At 41.8% G+C, this 25,387-nt stretch overlaps 1 protein-coding gene across 1 annotated transcript in view; it reads right to left on the bottom strand.

Moving 5' to 3' along the window:
* The window catches only part of LOC111981637 (neuroligin-3), a 38,116-nt gene extending 15,625 nt beyond the window's left edge, over positions 1–22,491 (bottom strand). Inside the window, 19 exon segments of the mRNA XM_070449746.1 lie at positions 2,630–2,773; positions 3,040–3,152; positions 3,155–3,202; positions 3,204–3,582; positions 5,792–5,802; positions 5,804–5,849; positions 5,851–5,873; positions 5,875–5,921; positions 5,924–5,952; positions 5,954–5,984; positions 5,987–6,097; positions 6,100–6,210; positions 6,213–6,370; positions 6,372–6,480; positions 6,483–6,569; positions 14,846–15,031; positions 15,791–15,940; positions 18,845–19,526; positions 22,252–22,491. Of these exon segments, the coding sequence (XP_070305847.1) occupies positions 2,630–2,773; positions 3,040–3,152; positions 3,155–3,202; positions 3,204–3,582; positions 5,792–5,802; positions 5,804–5,849; positions 5,851–5,873; positions 5,875–5,921; positions 5,924–5,952; positions 5,954–5,984; positions 5,987–6,097; positions 6,100–6,210; positions 6,213–6,370; positions 6,372–6,480; positions 6,483–6,569; positions 14,846–15,031; positions 15,791–15,940; positions 18,845–19,328 (2,267 nt within the window). The 5' untranslated portion in view covers positions 19,329–19,526; positions 22,252–22,491.
* Positions 22,492–25,387: the final 2,896 nt, after the last annotated feature.

Consider the following 25,387-nt stretch of genomic DNA (forward strand, 5'->3'; position numbering starts at 1 on the left):
TTCACCAATCCAGACACCCTTATTAACAATTCCCTAAATACAATCCTATTCTATGCGTACAGATCTACTATCTTAATTTGAACACAGTTTTTCGTAAGAATTTTCCTGCGCAGAAGAAATTCAAATTAGAGTGTATTTGAGGGTTAAAAAGGACTTCTAAAGTTTGTTAATTTCCACTTTGAAATGTCAAACTTGATTTGCGCCTAACAAAAAAATTTATCAACCCCTACAAAAAAAAATGTCCATTAATTCATAATCCACAAATAATTCTGATGTCCTATTGCTGCATAATTAATTTCCTGCAAGGATTGTGATAAAACAGGGGTGAAATTAAGATAGCAGATCTGTAGGCGCCTTTTTTACTGTAGGTGTGATCATCATGTGTGATCATGTTGTGGGGCGCTTGGGCAATGGGCAGTTTTTCTCTCTTAGATAGCAGGCTATTCATGGTCTGCATTTAGTATGTTGTGTTGCTGCCTATCTGAGGTAAGTAAAGGACACCACATGGTCAATGAGAGGCAAAGCTCTGGCTGGTGGGTTGAGTACCAGTTGTTCGGCTCTGTCAGAAGAAGCATCTTCAGGGAAACACAGAGCGATATTGGCAAGAATTATGCAGACAAAGGGTATAAACAAAAAGGCAGACCATGGAATGCCACTGGACTGACATTGATTAAGTAGACTAAAACGGACATTGAGGGCTGGATCCAGCTGCTGCCTCCCTCCCTCCCCTCCCTCATCCACTGACCCAGTTGATGTCAAAGCCACTCCTTACAATGGTCCCAGTGTGCAAAGCTGGATGCCAAAACACCACACTGTCTTTTGGAGTGTGCCTTGTACCTCTTATCCTCGTTGACTATGCCCCAGTCATAGCCCTTGTCCCAAAATAAATCGCATACAGTTACAAATGTTACCATAGATGCATGATAATATGCCAAAGCTGGTCTATGTAATCTCAACTGGTCCCAGTCATATATGGGGCATTGCCCCCGATGCCTCAAAATCCAAGCTGGAAATTGTTGTTGTTTTCTTGAAAAATAATCTTGTAGTGATACAATGTGAATTATATCTGACTCATAGTAAAGCTGTCGATGGATTTTGACAAGAAGACAACTCAGTTCCAAAAAATCTTTAATCAGGCCCATTGATATTGAACAGTAGTATAGTCAACTGTGGTTCTATGATCGTATCAAAGAAAGCAAGATGACAGAGAATTCTCAGAGGCGATGTGCATTTCTCCCAGCAATAATAACTGTGAGTGTTCCACATTGAATTCAAAAAGCCTTTCATAGTAATGCTTTCAAAACGTGTTAGCTGCAAAATCTGGGTTTGTTGTAAATGGGAATGAGCCTATGGGTGAATCTCAGGCTTGCTCCAATCTGCAATATTTTAAGCCAAAAACTCTTTCCCAAATCTGATTGATTCAGGTAGTTTATACATACAATTGTGCATATACTTAATTATCTTACTGAAATACCTTTATATCATATAAACAAATAAACAATAAAAAAACCGGGCTGGTCTAAGTTTATTCTGTACCAAACAAGCCAAGCCAATGAATCATATCAGTTGTTAAAGTAGGTTGCCATCTTAAGCTATTCTCTGTTTATAACAAAGCAGGAAGTCGCATTCGCAGAAGTGTTTAGGCCAAAAAGAAGAACACAGTTAACTGAAAAATAACAAAGGTACACTTAAACAGACGACCATAGATCTGGAGTACAAACACTGACCTGATGAAAGCAATACTTCCAAACAAATGACAAACAAATGTCTTACCAATTTACACTTTTACATACACTTCGCGTGTGCGCAGGCACACGGACGCTCACAAACAGTACTGGCACGCAAACAGACAACAAAACACACGCAACACGCAGTCACACACACACGAACGCACACACGTTGTGCATATTCAAATAAGAAAATATTTTTGGATAAATGTGATACTTTTACTACAAATTGTAATCAATGTTGCTAGTAAAGGTTCAATTCATCAAGTCGCCGTAACAGGTATGTTCTCTAAGCAGAGAATGTTGACAGTAACAAAGCCATTCTTTAGTCATAAGTAAAAAATACCCTTTTAAGTTTGTGCAGTAAACATGAGGAATATGTATAAAATAGCTTCAATAACACAGATTTTCTGCTTTGCTACAAATGTCCTTCAGTCAGGGATGAGTCCAAGGTTAATTGTTCCACAAAGAATTGTTGCAAGATCAAACAAGATATCATAGTAAAGAAAAGAGCTTCCCGTACAAATCCAACTGAACAAACATTATACTGAGGTCGTACAAGAAAGAAAACAAAATAAATGTTTACCCTCAAAAAGACAAGAATTGGCGAAATAAAAAGCTTTTTCCCCCACGTTTGTAACCAGCTCACAAAGGGCGTTTTGAAAAATGATTATAAGAAAATGACACTGCTTTATAGACCTCATTCTGTTGAGGGAAGAGGAGGCAGTAGTATATTTTGGCGGAGCGATTCTGCACCCTTTGAGCAGAAAAACTTTGCATGGCTCTTGCAGTATGACATAAATTCAAACTTATTTCTTACCCACGCATCCCATCCCAACCTACTGTTTGTATTCATTTCCTGAAATCTTACTGTACAGCACAGGCACGCAACCTCAACTCACCTCTCAATCTCTGATCCCCTGGTGGTCTTTATGTCAATCTGTCCCAGGCTGGGGTCTATACCCGGGTTGTCTGGAGTGGGAGTGGGGGCAGGCCTGTGGAGTTGTACCCGGCTGGGAAGGTTGCTGTAGGGCCGGTGGCATATGCTGAAGGCCCATCAAGGAGTTTGGGATCATTTGGTGATATGTTGGTGTCATTCAGGGGGATGTCGTCGTTGGTTGAGGCGGCGGTAGGGTCATGTGTAGTCCATGTTGGTGGAGAGGTGCAGGGGTTCGTGAAGCGTCGTGAAGGTCCATGGAGGTCGTGGAGATATGGAGGTCATGCAGGGTGTTCACACTGGTTCATCTGGCTGCTCTGGGTCATCTGGATGGAGGGACAGGCTCTCGTCGATGCTGGTGGTGGTGTGGCTCACTTCGTTGCCGTTGCTCTGGTCGCTGGGACTGGCCTTGATGGGGCTGCCGTGCCATCCTGCCGGCTGCGCTGTCCTTTACGGTTAATAGAGCGCGCAAAGGCCAGCACATTTGAGGAACAGCAGTGCAGGCGCCCACAGCGATGGTGACACTCAGCTCAGTGGAAGTAATCTCTGCGGATTAGCCCACCAATCAGAGGACCCGTTTTCCTCCCCATCCCCGTTACTGCTGTGGGCCGTGGGAGAACAGGACGCTTGGTGGTGCCAGTCTCCTCTTACCGTCTTCGAGTGTGGTTGTCCTGCGGAGGGACCTTGGTGCGTGGAGGTGTATTGGAACATGTTCATGGAGGTTATACAGGGGGTACAAGTTGCTTCCAGAAAGCTACCTGTGGCGCGTAGTGGTCGCGGCCAATGCGAGGCTTCAGGCCGATATGAAGGTACAGCTGGTCATGGGGGTTGTACTTGGACCAGCCACCTCCTTCAAAGCGGTTGGCCCCCTTGGTGTGGATGAAACTTGGTGTCCTGGGGACTGGCTTGTTGGGATCCCTGGCAAACAAAACAGTGAAGACAGGGATCAAGAGATTTGAACTACCCCACATAGGAAGACATTAAGCTTTCATTTGTTTCATTAATGGGGGATGTCAACAGGAAGTTGTGAGCGGTTGAACTGGTTGAGGTTAATGTCACAGTCTCCCTCAAGGCTCAGCATTCCCTTACATCAGTGCTCCAACTCAGTCCTCGAGTGCCCCAACAGCACAAATCTTTGTTGTAGCCCGGACAAAAACTCACCTGATTCAATGCATTGAGGCTTGATTGGTTAGCTTGCAAGGTGAATCAGTTGGGCTTATCTGGGGCTACAACAAAAAATGGTTGTACCGTTGAGGGTACTCCGAGGACTGGAGTGGGCAACACTGCCTACATTTTTCATTTGAAGCACACTCAAAACCCTACTTCTACTGGAAAAGGGGGGAAAATTTGTTTTTTTTTTTTTCAAAATTTCTGAACAATCTACAGTTACCTTTCAGAAAGCTTCATTACTCCTTGAACCTATTCCTTCATTTTGTTGTGGTACAGCCTGAATTCCTGACCCATCTACACCACAATACCCCCATAATGACAAAGTGAAAACATTGTTTTTATAAAATGTTTCCAAATATCTTAATTTACATAAGTATTCACACCCCTGAGTCAATACTTTGTTAGAAAGCACCTTTGCAGCCAGCGACTACAACTGTGTGTCTTTTCTGGGTTAAGTCTCTAAGAGCTTCCCCCACACCTGGATTGTCAACATTTGTCCATTATTCTTTAAAACAATTATTCAAGCTCTGTCAAATAGGGTTGTTGATTCATTGCTAGATAACCATTTTCAGGTTCTTTTGCCAAATTAAGGGATTTTTTTTCCATGAAAGGGGGGGGGGGGGGGAAGGGGAAAGAAATTTTAAAAATTTAAAAAACCTTTGGTAACCGGGGCCCCACTCAGGAAACATTCAATGTCGTTCTTGGTTAAGCAACTCCAATGTAGATTTAGGCCTTTGTGTGTTTTAGGGTTATTTGTCCTGCTGAAAGAAGTGGAAATTCATCTCCCAGTGGTCTGGTGGAAGCAGACTGAACCAGGTTTGCCTCTTAGGATTTTGCCTGTGCTTAGCTTCCATTCCGTTTCTTTTTTTCCTGAAAAACTCCCCAGTCCTTAACGATACAAGATACGCATAACATGATGCAGCACCACTATGCCTTGAAAATAAGTAATGTGTTGTATTGGATTTGCCTCAAGCATAACATTTTGTAGTATTACTTAAGTGCCTTGTTGTAATATTTGTATTATGTACTGGCTTCTCTTTTTTCACGTCTGTCAATTAGGTTAGTATTGTTGAGTAACTACGATGTTGTTATCCATCCTTCAGTTTTCTCCTATCACAGCCATTAAATTCTAAAACTGTTTTAAAGTCACCATTGGCCTCATGGTGAAATCCCGAGCGGTTTCCTTTCCTCTCCGGCAATTGGATTTGGAAGGACGCCTATGTCTTTGTAAGTGACCGGGTGTATTGATACACCATCCAAAGTGTAATTATAATTTATTTCACCATGCTCAAAGGGATATACAATGTCTTCTTTTTTGATCTCTAATAGGTGCCTTCTTTTTGAGGCATTTGGGAAAACCTCCATGGCTTTTGTGGTTAATTTGTATTGAAATTCACTGCTTGACTGAGGGACCTTACAGATAATTGTACTGTATGTTGTGGAGTACAGAGATGTAGGTAGTCATTCAAAAATCATATTAAACACTGATTATTGCACAAAGATGAACCATGCAACTTGTAAGCAAATGTTTTACTCCATGTACTTATTTAGGCTGACATAACAAGGGATTTGAATACTTATAGACTCGATATTTCAGCTTTTCATTTGTTAAAAATTAAAATAATCATAATTCCACTTTGACATCATGGGGTACTGTGTGTAGCCACTGCCAAAAATCAAATGTAATAATTTTTAAATTCAGGCTGTAACACAACAAAATGTGAATAAGTCAAGGTGTGGAATACTTTCTGAAGACTGTACATGTGAAGGGCGGTCTAACTGCTATGTTATAAATATTAGTCTTCTGCACAGGTTCAATGCGCATCTAAATATGATTAGGAAACTTTTTGGAAAATACATGGACACAATGGGAAATATTCTGAAAAGAAGTGAAAAGAATGACCCATATTTTACTATACAATCAAAGGCTGACCAGATCTCAGTGTACTGTACTCACCCACTCTTAGCGGAAGTTTGTCCAGTAGGTCATGACCACAGCGCTGAGCATGATGTCATCTGGAGAAGTTGCACGGGAACAGTGTCAGTGGCTCCCACTGGGATGCCAAACACATAGGGCACCTCGTCCCGTGGGCCGAGTCCGACCACACAGGCTTATCAGGCCTGGCAGTGGTGGTAGAAGGCAGAGAAGTTGTGGGCGAGCCGTAGCGTGGCGTGCAGGTCAGCGTCACCACTGAGGGCTCAACCCACTGGTGGTCAGTGAACAGGGCAACTAATGTCTTTCTCCTGGTCTCCGGGTTGTCCTGTCAGCCCAGTCCGTGTACATGAACTTGATGGTTTCCCTCAGAGTGTCCTTCCCTCCGGGTAGCCATACAGGCTGTCCACAAAAGTCCGACACAGCAAAGTCAAAGTCGCTGCAGATACGCCGTCCTCCACGTCACAAACAGTCTCCACAAAGCGCAGCCCTTCCCCCTGGTTGACGCCCAGCATGATGTCATAGTTGAGGAACTCGCCCTGCTCCATCAGGATCTCGGGATCATCGGGGATGACGTCACCATCGATGACGGGGCCAAGGCTACGTGGTAGCGGCTGGCTGGATGTCCTGCTCCACCAGCTCTCTGGCACTCTTCTTCTGCAGGCAGGACACCATGTCCAGGGTGTCCAGCACGTTGCAGCCCACCCTCTCGCCAGCATGCGGGTGTACTTGACAGGCTGATAGTTGACAGCCCAGCTGGACAGGGCTGAGCCACTCTGGATGATGGCTCTGTGGAACAGGCCTGAGGAGATCACAGCACAGACAGACACAAACATAGATCAGAGGAGGGCTATTTGGTCAACACCATCTGAGACAGTACATTTTTAGGCCTACCCTGCAGTATAACATATTGGTAGCTTCATAGGATCTCTATCTAGGTTCTGATGATGAGTTTTGACCAGACTTTTGATGATAATTGTGCTCACCACACAATTTCATCAGACAAATTTCATAGACAAACCTCATCAACATCGCTTTTTCAATCTGTGTATCTGCAGTCTCAGTTAACTTTCATTTTCCTTTAACGAAGATAAATCACTAAATAATATTGAGGGAAAGGATAGAACTCTAAAAATGATATTAATTCTAATTGAGAGTGTATATTTCACAATTAAAAATAAAGCTTAGTAAGTGGTGCATATGCAAGGTCTCACAACATTGGCCACATTAAAAAGGGATTTGAATTAATTAAACTCTCACTCAACACAAAGGCATCATATTTGTGGCACTCATCTGTGAGAGCACTGATTTTGGAATGAGTCAGTGACTCCACTGTATAACACAGTAGCCTTGTTGAAAACATCACTGTTAAATGAACCTTTAAGATTACATTTTAAGAAATACTATTAATTCAACCTAACTTTGTGCAAGAATTGGTCCAGTGATCTTGATGTGGAATAGCTCTCTCTCTCTCTCTCTCTCTCTGCTGACACGCACAGCTCTCTCACTCTCTCTCTTGCTGACACTCACAGCTCTCTCACTCTCTCTCTCTCTCTGCTGACACTCACAGCATGTCCATCAGAACCAAGTGTAATGGAGGTCCGTGGACAGCCAGGCAAACCAAATAATAAACATTGACAGAAACCATGCTCCAAAATCAATACCACATCAGGGGTGTGTGAGCAGGTGTGTATGCGATAACAGGCAGCCCTCATGCAGGGAACTACACACACCACAGTAGCACACACAAAGTCAGTCATTGCATCGTGCCTCAATAGCTGCATCCTCAGGGACAGTCTTTAACCAAAGACTACTGGCTATGTGGCAGGGCACCATTTTATTTGACGGACGTGTACAGTAATTTCGAAATTTGATTGTGCATCAGAAGTTCTCTTCTATTTATCAATTAGCCCATGTCAAAACATCTTTCAGATTGGTAAATTAGTCTAGCCAACAGACTAAAATTGTATGAATCATGATAGAATTACCGACCGTGCATGCAGGGAACGTACCCAGTGGCCCTGACCTCCAGGGGGATATTGTTAGGCACTCACTCAGAAATCATATTAACAAGTCATGGCATTAATGGGTATAATTCAGACCTGGGATACCTGTAGTTTAAACAATGTTTGTAGAAGAAACTCTTTACACAAACATACTTTTTAAAGCTATTCAAATACAGATCTCAGAAAGTAACTACTTATTAAAACAATTTTAATAACAGATCTGAGAAAACAAATACTTAAAAAGATATTTGAATACAGATCTCAGTAAAGGGACTACTTTTCTTGAAACTATTGGATTGGCTGCCTTCAACTAATGGAAGGACTGTATCGGAACTGCATGTTGAAGATAGAATGAATAGAGCACACACAATCTCCTAACTTATCCAATCTATCTGGCAGTCATATTTGATCTTATACATACATTTATATCTGAACATTTTGTAAAATGTCCATTCTCCTGAATGTCAATTGCCCCAGGTGTACATAATCAAGTCAAACCAATTAACCAATGACATTTTGTACAGATAAGTACAAATAAGTTGTGACACTCAACTATTGTATGGCTCTTTCAACATGCCACTGAAAAGGTCGAAAGCTGCAATAATTTTATGATACCTGAAAATACTGCAGAGTAATAAAAAGCCATTTGCAAACACTACAAACATCAATTTGGATACTTACAAAAAACTACTGCTGAGCGATTAACCGAAATGAGGGTTATTTTTCAGTTTTTTAAACAACTAATTGACTGACGTCTGTTCAATTCTTTGAATTTCATTTCGTTCAGTTTTTTTCTTGTGAGCTCGATATGCAGTTTCTGTATAGAAAAATCAGATCAAGCCTGAACTGTGCAACGTAGTAGGGAGTTGTAGTTTCCAACAGGCCAATATTCTACACAGTTTAGCTCAGAAAACGTGGTAATTAACTACAATGACCATAATCTATTGCACACCCGCTTAAACTTGTAGAATATGTGCGGAGCAAGACATGGAGACTGAGAGAAGAGAGAAGGCAAATAAGAGAGATAGAAGCAGTTGCTTCGCGAGCCTGAAAATACATGATCTAAGTGATTGACAGTTGGTTTTCAGGGTCATAAAGTATGCCTTATTTACTTTGAAGAACTACTAAAATAGTGATTTTGTCAGACAGCATAGGCAGCAGCAGCTCTATATGAGATGATTACTTTGAATTAAATAATAAAGTCATGGGGCCTCCGAGTGGTGCAGCGGTCTAAGGTGTCACACAGACCCGGTTCGATCCCAGCTGTGTCACAACCGACCGGGAGTACCATAGGGCGGCGCACAATTGGCCCAGCATCGCCCAGGTTAGGGAGGGCTGGACGGGGGGGCTTACTTGGCTCATCGCCACTCTAGAAACTCCTGTGGAAGGCGGGCGCCTGCAGGTTGACTCGGTTGTTCAGTTGGATGGTGTTTCCTCCGACACATTGGTGCGGCTGGCTTCCGGATTAAGCGGACGGGTGTTAAGAAGCGCGGATTGTCTGGTCATGTTTTGGAGGACGCATGACTCAACCTTCGCCTCTCCCAAGCCCGTTTGGGAGTTGCAGCGATGAGACAAGATCGCAATTGGATATCATGAAATTTAGGAGAAAAAGGAGGTACAATTTTTTAAAATATTGTTATTAATAATAAAGTCATAAATAAAATATTATAAAGTCAGGTAATGTGAATAAATGATGGTAATAAGTGATAAGTAGAAATGGCATTCACTACCGTTTTTTCATTTATTTTTATTTTATTTAACCTTTATTTAACTAGGCAAGTCAGTTAAGAACAAATTCTTATTTACAATGGCGGCCTACCTCGGCCAAACACTAACCCGAACAACGCTGGGCCAATTGTGCGCTGCCTATGGGACTCCCAATCATGGCCGGTTGTGATACAGCTTGGAATCGAAACAGGGTCTGTAGTGACGCCCCTAGCACCGAGATGCAGTGCCTTAGACGCTGCGCACTCGGGAGCCCAAATGGGACTTTCAACAACAGAGTTATATTCTCGTTGTTACAGCATTCAACCCACATAATGCATACTGTCAGATAAAGACAGTATATTCAGAGGCCATAGATTACAGTCAGTGCAAGGCCCGAGCATTGAGCTGAAGGGTAGCTTCAAGCTACCAGGACATACATCACATCCACTACCAAAGCATACATGTCTGGAAACAAAAGACAAATCCCACTGCTCTTCAGTCCCTTAAATTATCCACTTTGATTATACTGTATGATTCACTTTTATTATTCACTTAACTGACCTTCCTGTTTTTTACTTTGTTATGATCCCATCAAACCAAATTTGGCCGTAGTGTAACAAGCTCATTTTACACAGCCAGGCAGTGGAAAAACATCTGGAAAACATTTCTCCCAGTGAATATTTTTTTTAAATTATATCGCCAACAGTGATCGTGGTTCTGATTAATGCTTGAAAAATATATAATATAAAACTTGGGTAGTCTGTCTGTATACCACAGTATCACGCTGGCTCACACAATCTCAGTGAGAGGGGCCTAAGCTGGCTCTGGTGCGTTAGAGCTGTGGCTGATGTAATAAAGGCTGATTGATTAGAGGAGAAGAGGTTGTGTGGTGTGTGTGTGTGTGGTTGTGTGTGTGTGTGTGTGTGTGTGTGTGTGTGTGTGTGTGTGTGTGTGTGTGTGTGTGTGTGGTGTGTGTGTGTGTGTGTGTGTGTGTGTGTGTGGTGTGTGTGTGTGTGTGTGTGTGTGTGTGTGTGCGTGTGTGTGTGTGTGTGTGTGCGTTGTGGGTGATGTAAAGGCACAGATGCCACTATCTTTGTTTCAGATTGAGTGACATTCCTCAATTCATTCACAACCCTCCTTCCATTTACTCTCGTGAGGGTAAGAAAGAAATACGAGCAAATCTTTCTGAAACGCTGGGGATAAATTAGTGAGTGTAAAACAGAGTGAGGTTTAAAGATTATTATATTGATTAATAGTTGCTGCACAGTATGTGCTCTGTGTACACATGTCTTGATGTATAAAATGTAAATATATAAAGTTAAATTGATAGATAGCTAGATAGTTAGACTCCATCCATACACTACCTTAAATTTATAGGTGGATCTGTTAAAGGGGTTCACTCTTTAAGAGGCAAAGCTTTTAGTCTGATTATATTTAGGAGAGGAGAACAATAGCCATCACTTAACTGTACCACTACCCCACCACCCTAGCCACATATCCAAACAATTCACTTCCTCTGAAGGACTCGATTGGATCCATTTGGAGTTGGGGCGTACCACAAATAGAGTACATTTTGCATCCCTTTGATATTTTAAGTAGAAATTGTTTACCAATAGTGAATTTCAAAAGCCTGTTAAATTAAATGAAGTGCCCTTTATTATAGACCACATGGAAAATTTGGCATTTTGACATGAAGATTTAAACCAGCTTAACCCCAAATGTATTGAAGGTTTCACTATCACTGTAAAGCTCTAGTTATGTTCTTGCTTTGACAAAGACATTTCTGAAGATTTGTATTTATTTAATGTGATTAGTGATTCATTTACGTCTGTCCCTCATTTTAAAGTCAACCCAGTTACGTGAACTGAACTCGTTTGAATATAAAATCAAATCAAATGAAATTTTATTAGTCACATCCGCCGAAAACAACAGGTGTAGACCTTACAGTGAAATGCTTACTTACAAACCCTAACCAACAATGCAGTTAAAAAAAAAAAAGGATAAGAATAAGAAATAAAAAGTATTTAAAGAGCAGCAGTAAAATAACAATAGCGAGACTATATACAGGGGGGTACCGGTACAGAGTCAGTGTGCGGGGGCACCGGTTAGTTGAGGTAATATGTACATGTAGGTAGAGTTATTAAAGTGACCATGCATATATGATAGCAACAGAGAGTAGCAGCAGTGTAAAAGAGGGGGGAAATGCAAATAGTCTGCGTAGCCATTTGATTAGATGTTCAGGAGTCTTATGGCTTCTGACCTCCTCTCTATAGGCTGTCTCATCGTTGTCGGTGATCAGGCCTACCATTGTTGTGTCATCGGCAAACTTAATGGAGTCGTGCCTGGCCGTGCAGTCATGAGTGAACAGGGAGTACAGGAGGGGACTGAGCACCCCTGAGGGGCCCCTGTGGTAAGGATCAGCATGGCGTATGTGTTGTTATCTACCCTTACCACCTGGAGCGGCCCATCAGGAAGTCCAGGATCCAGTTGCATAAGGAGGTGTTTAGTCCCAGGGTCCTTAGCTTATTGATAAGCTTGGAGGGCACTATGGTGTTGAACGCTGAGCTGTAGTCAATGAATAGCATTCTCACATAGGTATTCCTTTTGTCCAGGTGGGAGAGGGCAGTGTGGAGTGCAATAGAGATTGCATCATCTGTGGATCTGTTGGGGCGGTAGGCAAATTGGAGTGGGTCTAGGGTTTCTGGGATAATGGTGTTGATGTGAGCCATGACCAGCCTTTCAAAGCACTCCGTGAGTGATCCGGATCGGTAGTCATTTAGGCATATTATCTTAGTATTCTTGGGCACAGGCACTATGGTGGTCTGCTTAAAACATGTTGGTATTACAGACTCGGTCAGGGAGAGGTTAAAAATGTCAGTGTAGACACTTGCCAGTTGGTCAGCGCATGCTCACAGTACACATCCTGGTAACCTGTCTGGCCCTGCGGCCTTGTGAATGTTGACCTGCGGAGAGCGCGATCATACAGTCTTCCATAACAGCTGGTGCTCTTGTGCATGTTTCAGTGTTATTTGCCTCGAAGCGAGCATAGAAGTAGTTTAGCTCGTGTCACTGGGCAGCTCTCGGCTGTGTTTCCCTTTGTAGTCTGTAATGGTTTGCAAGCCCTGCCACATCCGACGAGCGTCAGGGCCGGTGTAGTACGATTCGATCTTAGTCCTGTATTGACGCTTTGCCTGTTTGATAAACTCTCGAGGTAGATAGTTTGGTCTACAGCTTATCATGAGATACTCTACCTCAGGCGAGCAATAGCTCGAGACTTCCTTAGATATCATGCACCAGCTGTTATTTACTAAAATTGATAGTCCGCCGACCCTTGTCCGCTGTTCTATCCCGCTGGTACAGCATATAACCAGCCAGCTATATGTTGATAGTGAAGCATAAGATATCCGTGAAGCATAAGAATCCGTGAAGCATAAGATATTACAGTTTTGAATGTCCCGTTGGTAGTTTAATCTTCCGCGTAGGTCATCGTTTGCGTTTGCTAGCAGTAGTATATAATTTGCATCGGGCTCGTCAGACTCGTTTAAGGAAAAAAATAATTCTGCCAGTCCATGGTGAGTAATCGCAATCCTGATGTCCATTAGTTCTTTTCAGTCATAAGAGACGGTAGCGGCAACATTATGWACAAAATAAGTTTAAAAAATAAGTTACAAACAACGGAAATATACGAACAACAAAACACAATCGGTTGGGGCCACGTAAAACGTCAGCCTTCTTCTCCGGCGCCATTTTGATGAAACTATTCCTTTTTTAGTTGAGGATAAGGGCTGTATACAGCGCATTCGGAAAGTACTCAGACCCCTTGACTTTTTCCACATTTTGCTACTTTAATGCCTTATTCTAAAATGGATTCAAATGTTTTTTTTCTCATCAATCTACACACAATAACCTACAATGACAAAGCAAAAACAGGCTTAGAAATGTTTGCACATTTATAAAATATAATGATAATAAATGTCACATTTACATAAGTATTCAGACCCTTTACTCAGTACTTTGTTTAAGCACCTTTGGCAGCGATTACAGCCTCGAGTCTTCTTGGATATGACACTACAAGCTTGGCACACCTGTATTTGGTGAGTTTCTCCCATTCTTCTCTGCAGATCCTCTTTAGCTCAGTCCCTGCCGCTGAGAGTTCAATCTTGTTTTCATCAGACCAGAGAATCTTATTTCTCATGGTGGTGACAGTCTTTAGGTGCCGTTTGTCAAACTCCAAGCAAGCTGTCATGTGCCTTTTACTGAAGAGTGGCTTCCGTCTGCCCACTCTACCATAAAGGCCTGTTTGGTGGACTGCTGCAGAGATGGTTGTCCTTCTGGAAGGTTATCCCATCGCCATAGAGGAACTCTGAGTGACAATCGAGTTCTTGGTCACCTCCCTGACCAAGGCCCTTCTCCCCGATTGCTCAGTTTGGCCAGCTCTAGGAAGAGTCTTGGTGATTCCAAAGGCCACTGTGTTCTTGGGGACCTTCAATGCTGCAGACATTTTTTGGTACCCTTCTCCAGATCTGTGCCCCGACACAATCCTGTCTCGGAGCTCTACGGACAATTCTGTCGACCTCATGGCTTGGTTTTTACTCTGACATGCACTGTCAATTGTGGGACCTTATATAGACAGATGTGTGCCTTTCCAAATCATGTCCAATCAATTGAATTTACCACAGGTGGACTCCAATCAAGTTGTAAAAACATCTCAAGGATGATCAATGGAAACAGGATGCACCTGAGCTCAGTTTTGAGTCTCATAGCAAAGGGTCAGAATATATAAGATATTTATATTTTACATTTTTTATAAATTAGCAAACATATCTAAAAAAACTGTTTTCACTTTGTCATTATGGGGTATTGTGTGTAGATTGATGAGGGAAAAATATAATTTAGTACATTTAGAATAAGGCTGTAACGTAACAAAATGTGGAAAATGTGAAGAGATCTGAATACTTTCCGAACACACTTTATAATGTAAAGGTAAAACTAAATAATGGCATCATACAGAAATATAATATTTTATTTTTGCATAAAAACATCAAAGTAGAAATAAAAGCAGATAACAGTAGATCTGTTTCAACACAGTGAATAAAGTCACTTCCCTGAAGCAATACTACAGAGCACAACACATTAATATTAATGCTCCACATAAAGCTATATATTGAGATGAAGTACCAGATAATGTAGTACCTAGTATGTGTCTGTGAAAACTGCAGGCTGAGGAATCACTGGGCCTGTGTGTGTTTATCATGCGATAAAGCTATATAAAGGCATTCTCATTGGGCATGAGATTCACTGGTGACTGTCCCCATCCCATCCCACCCCACCTGCCCTGTCTATCCAGGTTGAGTTTTAGTCTTACCCTCAGAGTGGTGGGACAGTGTGAGCAGGCTGACGCAGGAGGCTCCGATCCCAGATCCAAAGACAGTGATGCGACCAGGGTCTCCTCCAAAATAGCCAATGTTCTTGCTGATCCAACGCAGGGCTTGGATCTGGTCCAGGAGTCCATAATTTCCTTTAGCTGCCTGGTCACCTGTACTGAGGAACCCTGAAGTGTACAGCAGAGGATATTAGTGTTATTTAACTTCTTTCTTGTCACACTTTTATCTGTGATTTACCATACCAGAGCTCAGAGCTAAATACCTAGCTCAGTACATCATTCTCCTCCTCCTCCTCCTTTTCATAAGGATACTCTCACTGCACGGTTCCTTGAGTTGCAACCAGTCTTTTTCTCCAATATGCGTTCTCCACTATGCAGTATCAATCACAGAGAGGGGGGCAGGCCCTTTCCGCCCCTCGCACAGAGATACATGAAGTGTTACAGCTGTGACGTCGCTCCTACAAGAAAGAGTCCAGACCTTGGCTGTGATTCCTGCATCCCTTCCTATTTAAATCAGTCTTCCAGGCCTGACAAAAGCGGTCAATTTCTCTGCAGGTTAGTTAAAAAAAGATGAACAGTGTTTTGGAATATTGTAGCTTGTATACAGCAAGTAGGCAATTAATAGTCCTAACCATTGTCCTCTGACTGAGGATTTCTAATCTTACTCCCTCCTCAATACAATAACACCCTGAAAAAGACCTTGCCTTCATAACATGGGATTATACATTACACACCAGGAGAAAATGACTTACATAGCAAATTATAGAAATGTAACAAATTAATATAAGTTTGAATAACTGGCATAAGCGTACATATTAATTGGATCTCTGTGTGGAGATCAACGTTATGAGAAGAAGAAAATGTATCTTCTAGACTGAAAATAAATTCTACAGACACCATTCAGAGATATTAAGAGAATCCCATCACCTAGTACTCCGACCCTGTAGTTGAGAGTGATGACGATGACATTCCCATAGCTGGCCAGCACACTCCCATCGATCATATTCCCTGTCCCCTCCATGTAGGATCCTCCATGGATGTAGACCATCACAGGCCTAGCCTCAGTGTTCCGAATGTCTGCAGAGAGAATCAGCCATTTACTATTTGTACTGTAAAGGTTTACAGGCAAGGTAATGCAACATCAGAATACTGTAACCCCTACCAGACGGTAGACTCAGCAACATTTACACCACTAAAGCTGAAGGTAAGCTCAAGGTAATGGTATTGATTTTAGCAGATGTGCTTCGGTGATTAGGGTCTTGGTTGTGACGCACCAATGGAGACAAGAATGCAAAGCAAGGACACTACTCATACAGGCCTAACAGGGATCTATATTATGTCAATCTCAATGTTTTCCCCCCACAAAACTGTGTTTATACTAGAGACTGAGCCATATTATAATATTCTATTATTAGCAATATACCGTTTTCACATCTAGTATCTCTAAAGTGTATCTGGTTAATACTATGTGTTCACTATGTTCAACAGAGCATGCTTCTTCAGGCAAGGTGGTCATTTCTGTGCACCACGCTCCTATCAATGAATTTGTCATAATAGTGGTTAAATTGCAGGACATGATTTTCTCTGCATCTAAAACAACAACTACTAAATATATTCTTTTCGTCAGAATAAGGCATATAAACCCTCCCCACAATATAACTGCCCTCCCCGCCCCAACGAAAAAATGACAAAAATAAATACATTTGGTCACAAAAAGAATAAGGCATATGACCTGAACTGTAAGTTCAGTGTCAATGTGAGAACGGCGTGAGTTGCCAGAAAATAACATAAAGACACCAATTTCCTACATCACACTCAATCTCTTGAATAGTACGTATGTAGTGAATAGTAATAGCTTCATCCTCATGAGTCACTCATACGGTCCTCTCATGAGACCCACAGAGAGGTAGTGGATGAGACTTTGAGATAAGATGTAGTTGGTTATAGATAGCACAGTCTGTGATCCCTAGAAGACACAGCAAAATGTTCACTTTTCAAAACATGAAGAGGTACTGTATATGTGCATTTATTGCACTCCCATTCCATTTATGGTGCTACAAAATAATATCTTTGTTGATTGGTATAGCCACAAAGACACAGAAATAACCCATGTGAGTCATTGTTCAAATGGAGTAAATTTGGGATCAATGGCAAATTGACCAGCATTTGTCTTCAAGGGGGCTGTTAGGGGACAAAATCAGTATTCAGTGTCCCAAAAAATCCATGACACAAAAAATACTACAGATATGATATGGATGTCCAAATCAAATCAATTGAGAGTGAAATAGCTAATACGCTGAGAGAATCAAGTGACTTATCATTGACTTGGCATGCCCACTGATAAACTAAGGTTTAACCACTTCTGAGTTGTCAAAGGTAAGATCGAAGACGAAAGTCTATGAAAATATCAAAAGTCAAAAAGTGTCCAAAAAACCCCGTCATGCATTAAACTTTGAGCACCAAAAATACCTTCACTGTCACCATGAGAGAAATCCACTCCTTGACTCTTGCTGTGGGCCCCTAAGAATCAGATCAAGGAGGAAAAAAACAAAAAAGTACAAGAGAATTCAAAAATAGCATGATTGACCACCAAGGAAGGAAGATAGTGATATCCCAATCTGTGTCTCAGAAAATCTGTCAAAAATGGCGTTACTGTAAAAACAAAAGGATGTTTGTTTGCAGTAAACATAGGCTATGCAGAGGTTTGAGGTAAGATATGATATACTCTCCTTTTCATTGCCATGACTCAATCAGAAAAAATGAGATTTACATATTGTACAAACAGTAACTTTTGACATCAGAATGTTGATTTCTTTCATTAATGGCTTTCCAATAATAACAAATAAAAAATGTATAGAAATCAATGTGTTTTTCGAATAAACATGTCATGGGTGGATGTTATTGTGTGGAATGATCTTACTCTGGATTGCTCTTAATTTCTCACAGCAGAGAGACACACACACTCTCAGGCATGGATGGACGCACACATCTCTGGCCGACATTTATCGGTCTCTACTGTGTTTGATTTTCAAATACGATGACGATGTGATCTTGGTTTTGAGCCAACTCTGAAGTCACTTTGCTCCTTTTTTACTCCTTTGTTAGCTTACATACCTTCTTCTCTACATACTTTCTTGTTGGGTTTTCTGGCACATTCCTTGGATATTCTTTTGACTGAAAAATGAATGAAAGACTACGAAATAACAGAAGGCTCTGAAAAATTGAAGAAGCATGCAGGCACCCAATTCCCAACCCGGTTCACTTTGCATCACCTCAGGAACTATACAAGGGAGGTAGTGGGATAGGGGGTTAAAGATATACATCGAATTAAATAATAATCATAATGATTTCACAATGCTGCACACAGTCCATTTTCACATGCACTCTGTCTGTATATTGTATGAGCCCTAATACTCTACAAAAGAAATGAAGGAAAGGAAATGTGTTTATCAATCACAATAGTGTTAACTTGAGACTAAGCACCTCCGAATTTGTCAAGTAAATATTGATCTACAGATCCATAGCATAGAAATATATAAATGTATTGCACCTCAGATTCTTACACGGTTAAGGCGTTCACATTGTAAACAACAGGCCTCTAGTGCACAATAATAAACATTTCACCGGCCTAACAAATGTCTGAGTCTGATTTATCATAACTATTGAGCCATTCCCAGTAGTTAGGTTAGGCCATGCTGGAGGCTATATTCTGACTTTAAATTAGTAGTTGTCTGACGCAATAATAGGTTTTATATCAGTGTGTGATTTTCCCGTAGAGAACACAATGAACGGAGTCAACAGTGTAACAGGATGAAGAAGAGTTGGTGACATGACTTTGGATGAGAAAACAACTTGGGGTGGCACAAATGAGATGCACAATGACAACTGCTGCAGACGCAAAACATGATGATTGCAAGGTGACAGCAAGGGTGATACAGTAAACAACATGTCCCTTTGGTCCATTTTACCCATTCCACTCACCATCCTCTGTTGGAATATAGATGTTTAAATACAAACAGTCCTCGTTCTGATCCTGAATGAGGTTGGCCACTGTGTCCAGGTTATAGGTAAACCATATGGGCATCATGATCTCGGGCACTGTGTTGCGGATGTTCTGAGGGCACACGGGCATGAAGTGGGTAGCATTCTTGATCCCTGACCAGGAGGAGGGCTGCTCTGGGGGCATGAAGCGCTTCTCCCCGATGGGAGGGGCAGCGTACGGCACCCCAAGGTACTGGTCAACGGGCTTAAGGACCTCGCCTGGCACCGTGACCCGGAGGCCCCTCAGCTTCCCAAACTGGGTGTTCACAGTCGGGTTGAAGTTCTGGCTGGTCACCACTGTAAATGGCCAGTAGGAACATAACATCCACATTAAAAGACCACGGCGGGTGGCGATGGTTGCGGTTCCTCGCCGATTTGATAGGTGTGCAGGCAACACATGGTGCGTAAACTCTGCCAAACACATGGTCTGGGCAAGTGAGTGCCCTTGCACCACGCCAATGTACACTCGAGTGTCCTCTCAACCCCTATGACCTACTGTATTCCACTTAACCAGGCATCGCTCAACCTGCCCTGGGCGCCAATGGTTACTAAAAACAAATTAACAAAGCCCAGGTATTCACTCATCTCCAGCTCCAATTCTCATTGCTGTTCTGAAACCGAGCTGCAAACAAGAGAGACAAATGGTTAGGTGAGCAAACATCGGTGGGTTGCTTACTGCAATGCCCCTGAGTATACTGACGGGACTATGTTGCCAGATTACTTGAAAACTGGGGCTTCTAAATATATAGAGCGAGAGTTGCTCATCATCCGTATGCATTCACAGAAGATAGGCTCCCTGTAGACAACCCACACAATCATTTCAAAGCAAACTAATCACTTGGGAGAACTCAAGGGACCATTTGAACACACTACTTTGGTGAGTGAGTGGTAGGTTTGTCTGTAATCCAGCAGAATGTGAATGTAAATACTGTATATGTAAACATATATCGCAGAGGATATGCTCATTGGCCTCAATTGTCTTCTTTTTTTTAACGATTTCGCCTGGGACAAATATTACTCTACAAATAGGCGATATAATTTCCAGCGTCATGTTTGGTATAAACACCCTTTCATGGTTCTAGTGTGGGCTGACATTACCATGGGGAGAAGATTTGAACTATCTGAAAAAGCATCTGCATCGATGAAGGCAGAATGTTGTATACTGCAATGCATCTGGAAGTAAGGGATTTAGTAATATACTGCACATTCACTTTCTCTCAATTAAAAAAAAGTGTTGAACGGGACAGAAATATCAGAAAAACAACACTGATGTAACCTTTGAGTGGAAGGATGAAAAGCTGTGATGGAAGGATGTACAGTGCCATATAATCATGATCTTACCCATGATGCCTGCATGTGTATAGTATAGAGCCACAGCAGCACGGCAACAACAACCCTCCAGTAAAACAGTTCAACTGTAGACTAAATCCTAATGAAAACAGTGAAACAACAGTGTTGCAGAGCTACAGGCAATAGAAACAGTGTAACCAGTCTATTGGGTCATCAAGCTGGGTACTTGCTTGTCGGTATGGATGACTCCAAGCATAAGTTTGTTTCCCTAAATGAATTTCTTTAGCATTTACTGATAGACCATGGTAGAGGCACCTGAAAGTGAACCTACTCTTTTCTGGAATGAACAGATAATGATTCTGTCAAAAAACAGAAATGTCTCTAAAGTCCTCTACCTCTTCAAAAGTGTACAAGCTGGGTTGTGAAAATATAACGGAAAAGAGTAGTGAATGTAGCTAGGCCCGTGTGTGGGTGGGGGGTAGTTAACATGATAGAAAAATGTCTATCATGTCTCATTATCACCTATATAGGCTGTTTTAATTTGTTTATTTTCAACTTGTGCAATGATTGCAATTTATTGGATGATGTATGGATACAGAAACAGGCTAAAGGTTGACAAAGTAAGCCTCAGCTACTTATACTTTGAGCAGGTTAATCGGGAGGCCAGGCAAAGCTGACGAGGTGTATTCCCTAAACACATAGGATTGCGTTTAGACTAGCAGGGGAGATGGAAGAGACTTCCCGACAAGACATGAATACGAATAGATTACAACCCACTGTCTCTTATACTTGCAATGCTGTGGGAGCTATCTGATGCCCATGCAGTGTGTGTAGCCTACATTGAAAATAAATAAATTATCCAGAGTTCTCAATATCCTTATATTAAAATCATCACTTCAAAATACTGACAGGCCCTGTGTCTAAGTTTGCAACTAAATGCCGCAACCTGTCCTATTTTCCTGAGCTGTGTGAAATTTTCAGTCCCAATGAAAAGGCTGTTGATTAAGAAAATACATAGAGAACAACAATAGTCACTTTGAGTGTAGGCCATTAGCCTAATGCTTTCGAATATACTGAAATATGTCAAATACAGACAATTAACCATAAGTTATACCACACTCAAAACAGGTGTGTTAACATCATGAATATAGTCTACAAATGTTGCATTTATGGGCCAAAGCTGGGCAAAAAATTAATTCATGCATTTAAAAAAAAATCATTGTTGAAGTCCGTTATGGCGGCTACAGGCCCACAATAATGTAATGATATCAGTGGCTCTATTGGCTATGCCAGTCATAAGCACAATTACGACCACATCCCCAACGACAACTTGTAGTGAATTACTCTACACGGGGAGTCTAATTGGACACACATGACATGCTTTGACATCTCGCCTATAAATTTGTGTTAATGAATCCCAATTGCATTATACCGATTCCAAGGTAGCAGCCTGTGCCCATTGGTAGAATGGTTATGGCTAAAAGATAACCGGAGTGCGGCGCAAATAAAGCAGTTTATTTCTCTTCTCTATGTAAGGCACGCAAGGTGCTATAGCCAAATCCGGTGCCCTTGCAATTTAATCAGTGTTAATTCTTCCAAATCGTTCAATTAGTCCAACTCGTTTTAGTGTAAAACTAAAACATGCACGGTTACAGGGTAAAAGGATGATAATGTCACAGAACACCTCGTTGAAGGTGAGCTGGTGGCACTGATTCACCAGTAATAGGCAACGATGCGTTAAAATGTCAGAGTGAAAAAGAGACTGAAAACCAGACGTTCACACAAAAGACCAAGCCACAGACAGCCCTGCTCCTCCAAATTCCCAAATAAACATCAAGGATGCGGTTGATGAATAAAACGTTGCAAATGTTGACCCTAATTATCACATACAAAACATCTAAATGTCATCAACATATTATACAATTATGTTTAAATGTGCTACAATTAAAATACATCATGTTATGAAAAGAATACCCATGATCCTGCTATGTGGGATCGTGGTGTGTAGTAAAATCTTGCCAAACCTTCATCTCATGGAAAGGGAATTTTCGACTCACCTGCTCTAACGGAGGCTCCTACTCTTCATCCCCGGTTTGCTCTTCTCCATATCATTTCGTTTTCATGGCACTGCATTGATGATCACATTTCATTATTATTATTTTTTAAATCGCATGCAAATATTTTGCTTTCAATTCACATGTTCTATTTTGTCTTCTTGATTAAAATTAATATATTAGCCCTCTCGGTTTGTGCGCGAGCAGCTCGTTCACGACGGCAAGGTCAGGAGCGCCCACTGTCTTCGCGTTTCTAGGCAACCATTGGGATACGCGTGAGCTGACAGACAGGCAGTAAAGAAGTAAAGGGAATGTATCTGTATCATGGTCTAATCAAAATTATGTATATTTCATTATAATAATTAGGCTATATGGAATCTAACGCACCAGGTAGCCTTTCCCCGGGTCCCTTGTTTAATCAATCAAATGTATTTCTAAAGGCCTTTTACATCAGAAGATGTCACAAAATGCTATACAGAAACCCAGCCTAAAACCCCAAACAGCAAGCAATGCAGGTGTAGAAGCACGGTGGCTAGGAAAAACTGCCTAATGAAAGACACAGAGTGATGCAGACTCAGGTCTCATCTAATTTAAAATTCAAATATAAGGGTCTAAATGTAGGCTGTGTGTGTGATAGCCTAAGCATAACCAATGCTGTTTAAGGATAGGTCTATAATCTGCATTGTCTTCCTGACAATTCAATGGGAATCATTCGAAAAGATTCAGCAAATTCTGCTAAAACCATGTCAACGTTTGAATGGGAAAATGGTGCTGGTAATGAATAAGGAATTAGCCTTTGATTAGATGTCTTTACTAAAACATTAAAATGTGAATGGTCTAATATAGTAAATGGTTTATAGTTGTAAAAGAAGTTCCAATTATAAAGAGGCGCTCAGCATCACCCACCCAAACACATGCAGTATCTGGTGCTGATGCTGCGTTGGACAGCTCCCCCTTGTGGTAAGTTTAAAAATCACAGCCATCGTGGGCAACTTCAGTGGGAAACGATGTTTTAAAGTAACTGTCCAGTGAAAATCTCACTTTAAAAAGCTCATCATCTGTTAACGTGTACCCAAATAATGTTGTTGACTCGTCCTATACTTATATTTGTGGCCAAAGCACAAATTAGAGAGAAAAAAATTATTCCAAAGCACCCCCTCAAACCGTTTAAAAAATAATTGCTATTTCCTCATAGAGGATGACTTCATGTTTTTGACTGAGACTTCTAATTGGCTCACTGTCTGAGCTGGCCAATCAGCTCTTTACTTGTCATTCATATTTTTATTGACTGGTATACGCCCTCACCATTTTGTTGTTGGGGTACTCCATAGAGATAGAGGACTCATCTTGTATCTGTGCCATTATAGCGTCTGTGACAGCACGGGCAGCGCCAATGAGGCTCTCTCTATTTTGAAGTGGTCAATTTTCTTCTTAACGATTGGCTGATCCCTCCTGATGATCCGGTTGGACATGACCTCCAACAGGGTCACTAAAAGCTGGATCAGCCAATGAAGTTGTAAGTCCCACCTAGTTGACGACATGAATATGTTGAACGCCTTCAATGGCGCTGCCCATGCTAATATGGCAGTTTGGCCACTAGAGGCCACTAATCATTCTCTATAGATGTGTTAGCTGACAACATCACGAAAATTAAACACATTTTTTTGTTGTTGAACTAAACCAAGATAGACCACAGCATGTCGTTTCCAATGGGAACAAATTAGTCATAGTGGGCAGAACAAGCAAGGAGGTGGAAAGAGCCAAGCACGAGCATCATCTGCATATTTCCGTTAGCTAACGCCTACTTTGTGAATTGCGCGTATGCAATAACTCCATTCGCCTAAACACACCTTCTAAACAACGCGATTTTTGAAAACCTTTGCAAATGGCAAAGTCTACAAAACTTAGTCCACTCTTTTCGGAACAGCTTGTAGTTTTGGGAACAGAAAACGGTATTGAGATCAAATGTTTTGTCGATGAGAACATTTGCAGAATGTCGGCCAAAATCCATCTCGTTCCATCCTCTTCCACTGCTCGACAGTGGGCTTCCTTTCACTACCATATTTGGTAGTGAGTGGGAACGCCAAGCGGATGCTTCACATTTATACATCCAGTGAAATATCTGTCTCATTGTTCTATCTGTGATTATACCGTATGTGCGCTTCCATGGGGCAGAAGTCAGCGTGTTGTTGTGATTCTGGACGGCCAGATTGCTAGCAAGAATAACAAGAAACTCCATGTGGGGAATCGTAAGTGGCTCGTTTTATCTTGTTCTTGATACCATGTCTTGTTTTGACTGATTTCATGGGAATGCTAATATGGCAAAAATTCACGAACCAACAACTGTAAGGATGTATTTGAGAGGAAACAAGTGCTCATTGAGCAAATTTATTTATGTTTTCAATAAACCTTGGAGACGAAATATAGTTTGCATGTTGTCAACAATCAAAGCCAACCCCTTGCTGTTTTGCCCCATTGTTGTGCACACATCGGTTCTTAGGAAAAAGAGGACCGAGCACGCCCCCATTCTCATTGACGGGGCTGTAGTGGAGCAGGTTGAGAGCTTCAAGTTCCTTGGCGTCCACATCACCAACAAACTAACATGGTCCAAGCACACCAAGACAGTCGTGAAGAGGGCACGACAAAACCTACTGTGTTCCCCCTCAGGAGACTGAAAATATTTGGTGTGGGTCCTCAGATCCTCAAAAGGTTTTACAGCTGCACCATCGAGAGCATCCTGACCGGTTGCATCACTGCCTGGCATGGCAACAGCTCGGCCGCCGACCGCAATGCACTACAGAGGGTAGTGCGTACGGCCCAGTACATCACCGGGGCCAAGCTTCCTGCCATTCAGAACCTCTATACCAGGCGGTGTCAGGCCCTAAAAAATGGTCAAAGACTCCAGCCACCCTAGTCATAGACTGTTCTCTCTGCTACCACATGGCAAGCGGTACCGCAGCGCCAAGTCTAGGTCCAAGAGGCTTCTAAACAGCTTCTACCTCCAAGCCATAAGACTCCTGAACATCTAATCAAATGCTACCCAGACTATTTGCATTGCCCCCCCCCCTTCTACACTGCTGCTACTCTCTGTTATTATCTATGCATAGTCACTTTAATAACTCTACCTACATGTACATAT

The sequence above is a fragment of the Salvelinus sp. IW2-2015 genome, linkage group LG20 (assembly GCF_002910315.2).
Source record: "Salvelinus sp. IW2-2015 linkage group LG20, ASM291031v2, whole genome shotgun sequence".
NCBI lineage: Eukaryota > Metazoa > Chordata > Actinopteri > Salmoniformes > Salmonidae > Salvelinus > Salvelinus sp. IW2-2015.